Source organism: Merops nubicus, unplaced genomic scaffold (assembly GCF_000691845.1).
Source record: "Merops nubicus isolate BGI_N331 unplaced genomic scaffold, ASM69184v1 scaffold35917, whole genome shotgun sequence".
Classification (NCBI taxonomy): Eukaryota; Metazoa; Chordata; class Aves; order Coraciiformes; family Meropidae; genus Merops; species Merops nubicus.
In genome coordinates, this window is record NW_008621574.1 from 17,014 (window position 1) to 19,297 (window position 2,284).

Here is a 2,284-nt window from a genome sequence, read left to right on the forward strand (position 1 = left end):
ACATGCTCATTTTAGTCCTAGAGGCCAAACTTAAGTCAAAGCATATTGCTCAAAAGGACACCAGAGCCACGCTAACATCTCTCTGCTCCTGAAAGAGATCAACATGTTCCTAACCTATTGCTCCACTCCTTTGCTGGTACTCTCCTGAGCTCACTCAGCTTTGTAAGGCTGCAAGGAAATCAAACAGCTTTTCACACATTTGTCATGGGGGAATGGGAGTTCTTCTCCCTCCTCAACATCAACTCTATGTTAACAAATCAAACAAGGCTCATCAAGGAGTCTGAATGAGCAACCCTGAGCCACTGCAAAGAAACCAGTGGGAGAAGAGGGACAGGCAGTTTTGTAAAATGGGATGACTTAATCTGTGCAACTCGTTACTTGCCAGAAATGGTCATTCCCAGTCCTCATTTATCCCTTCCTTCTCTGGTCCAGTTAGCTGGTGACTGCTGGCTTTCACAGCTATCAACTCCTAGGTAAATCAACCTAACTGAAACAGCGAAAGATAATCCATCTCTTTTATTGACTTTGCTGTCTGTTTTAGTGAGTCCAGCTGGTTAAAAGAGGTCCTGATAGGTATCAAAGGAGACAACAATGCAGTAAGGAGCAGGACAGACTAATGGTCAAGTAAAAGGTCCTCCTCTAAGTACAGTGTAAGAACCTCAATGGACTTAGCTTCCCATGCTGGTCTAACCAGGAAAATGACAAGTTCTGAAGACAGGAGCAGCTTCTTCTCTCACATTCAGGCCAACAAGGCACCAAACTACTTTTAGTCCTACCTTTTCAAGACAAAAAGAAACCCACCTCCCACCATTTCACAAGTTGCTTCAGTACACTGACCAAGAAAAAACTAATCAGGTGACTGTGATTGAGCAAGGAGCCTACCAAAAAAATCCTAAGCTTATTATGATCCTTAAACAATGTAAGCTCTGAAAACGTTGTAAGCGTGTTAAAGTCCATTACTTCCTCAAATATACTGTCAATCATCAGTGGCACTAGAGTAAAGAATCAAATTGTTATCAGACCACTTGGCTAGATCAGCATTACTGTTCCAGGACACTTTGATAACACACTTGGAATGGCTTCACCTTCTTAGGAAATATTTATTAATATTTTTAGGTAATGTTAAAGTGAAAAGTATGAGAACAGCTTTCTGGTGTTATTTTCAGATTTCTTTGATAGGGTACACATACCCTTGGCATCCAGTACAAAAAATTTACATTAACTTATTTAACTTAGTCCTGATTAAGCAAAATCAGTTAAAGAGAACAAAAAAACCTGCATGGATTTCAAGTGGTAGGTTTCTAAAGGCATTTCAACTGCCTAAGTCTACTGTCACAAAAACACAACACAGAAGCATTTACAGGGATCATGTAACAACTATCGCTTTACTGCACTGTTATCACTGAAAATTATTACAAAACTCTTACCTGGCAAGGCCAATACCAAAGCCTGCAAATCTGTTCAACTGCTCTGAAAAAAATGAAAACAGAATATAAAGTAGCGATAATCACAAAGTGGGAGAAAATGCTATGCAAGCAATCTGAAAAAACTAATTCTGCACTGTATTTGCTTCAGAAAGTTACAAGCACTAAACCACAACATTTCTCAGCAAGAAAGGATATTAAAAAATACTCCCCCAGGAATATTTGCATTTTGAACTGCATTTGTGTATGTGTACGCTTTAATAAGCAAAATTATCCTTGTCTTAAAACAAGGGGGAGGAAAAAAGGGACAAAGTGAGTAGTAAAACAGAATATTTTAATACATAAAAATCTAGCTCAAACCAGCCACTGGAAAAGTTAGTATGCATGACATTTCACAGTAATTCTGAAACACAAATGTAGGTATGAGGTGAAATTAATTTAACAACAAAATGAGTATGAAGAGAGAAAATTCGGGAAAAGTAACACAGAATGCTACCGGTGTTGTATCAAACATCAACATGATATCAATGTTCAAGTCAGTTGCTTAACTACTCCTCGGCAAAAAAACTAATTACTGGAGAACTGTTAAAATTGCACAAGTAATAGTTTCAATTCTCTGTTGTCTGCTACATTTATACATTGGAAATTACCAGAAGAGGTTTTAAGAAGTCTGTGAAAACCGTAAAGGCAACCCAAAATTAATCCTCAGACCTATAACTGCCAGGGTGCAAGGAGGCTGGAAGAATGGGTAATGCCAGTAACTTCAGCACAGTTCCACAGAGGTGGCAGCCCTCCTAAGAGGAATGGCAGGACTCTCCCCACATGCAGAGGCTTGACTCAGTGATACAGTAATTCCTTAT

The 2,284-nt window shown here is 39.0% G+C and overlaps 1 protein-coding gene across 1 annotated transcript in view; it reads right to left on the minus strand.

The window, feature by feature from the left end:
• The window catches only part of SLC25A46 (solute carrier family 25, member 46), a gene marked incomplete at its 5' end in the record, with an annotated part of 11,597 nt that extends 10,117 nt beyond the window's left edge, over positions 1-1,480 (minus strand). The window contains one exon of the mRNA XM_008944523.1: positions 1,428-1,480. Coding sequence (XP_008942771.1) covers positions 1,428-1,480 — 53 coding nt within the window. The remainder of the gene's footprint in view (positions 1-1,427) is intronic.
• Positions 1,481-2,284: the final 804 nt, after the last annotated feature.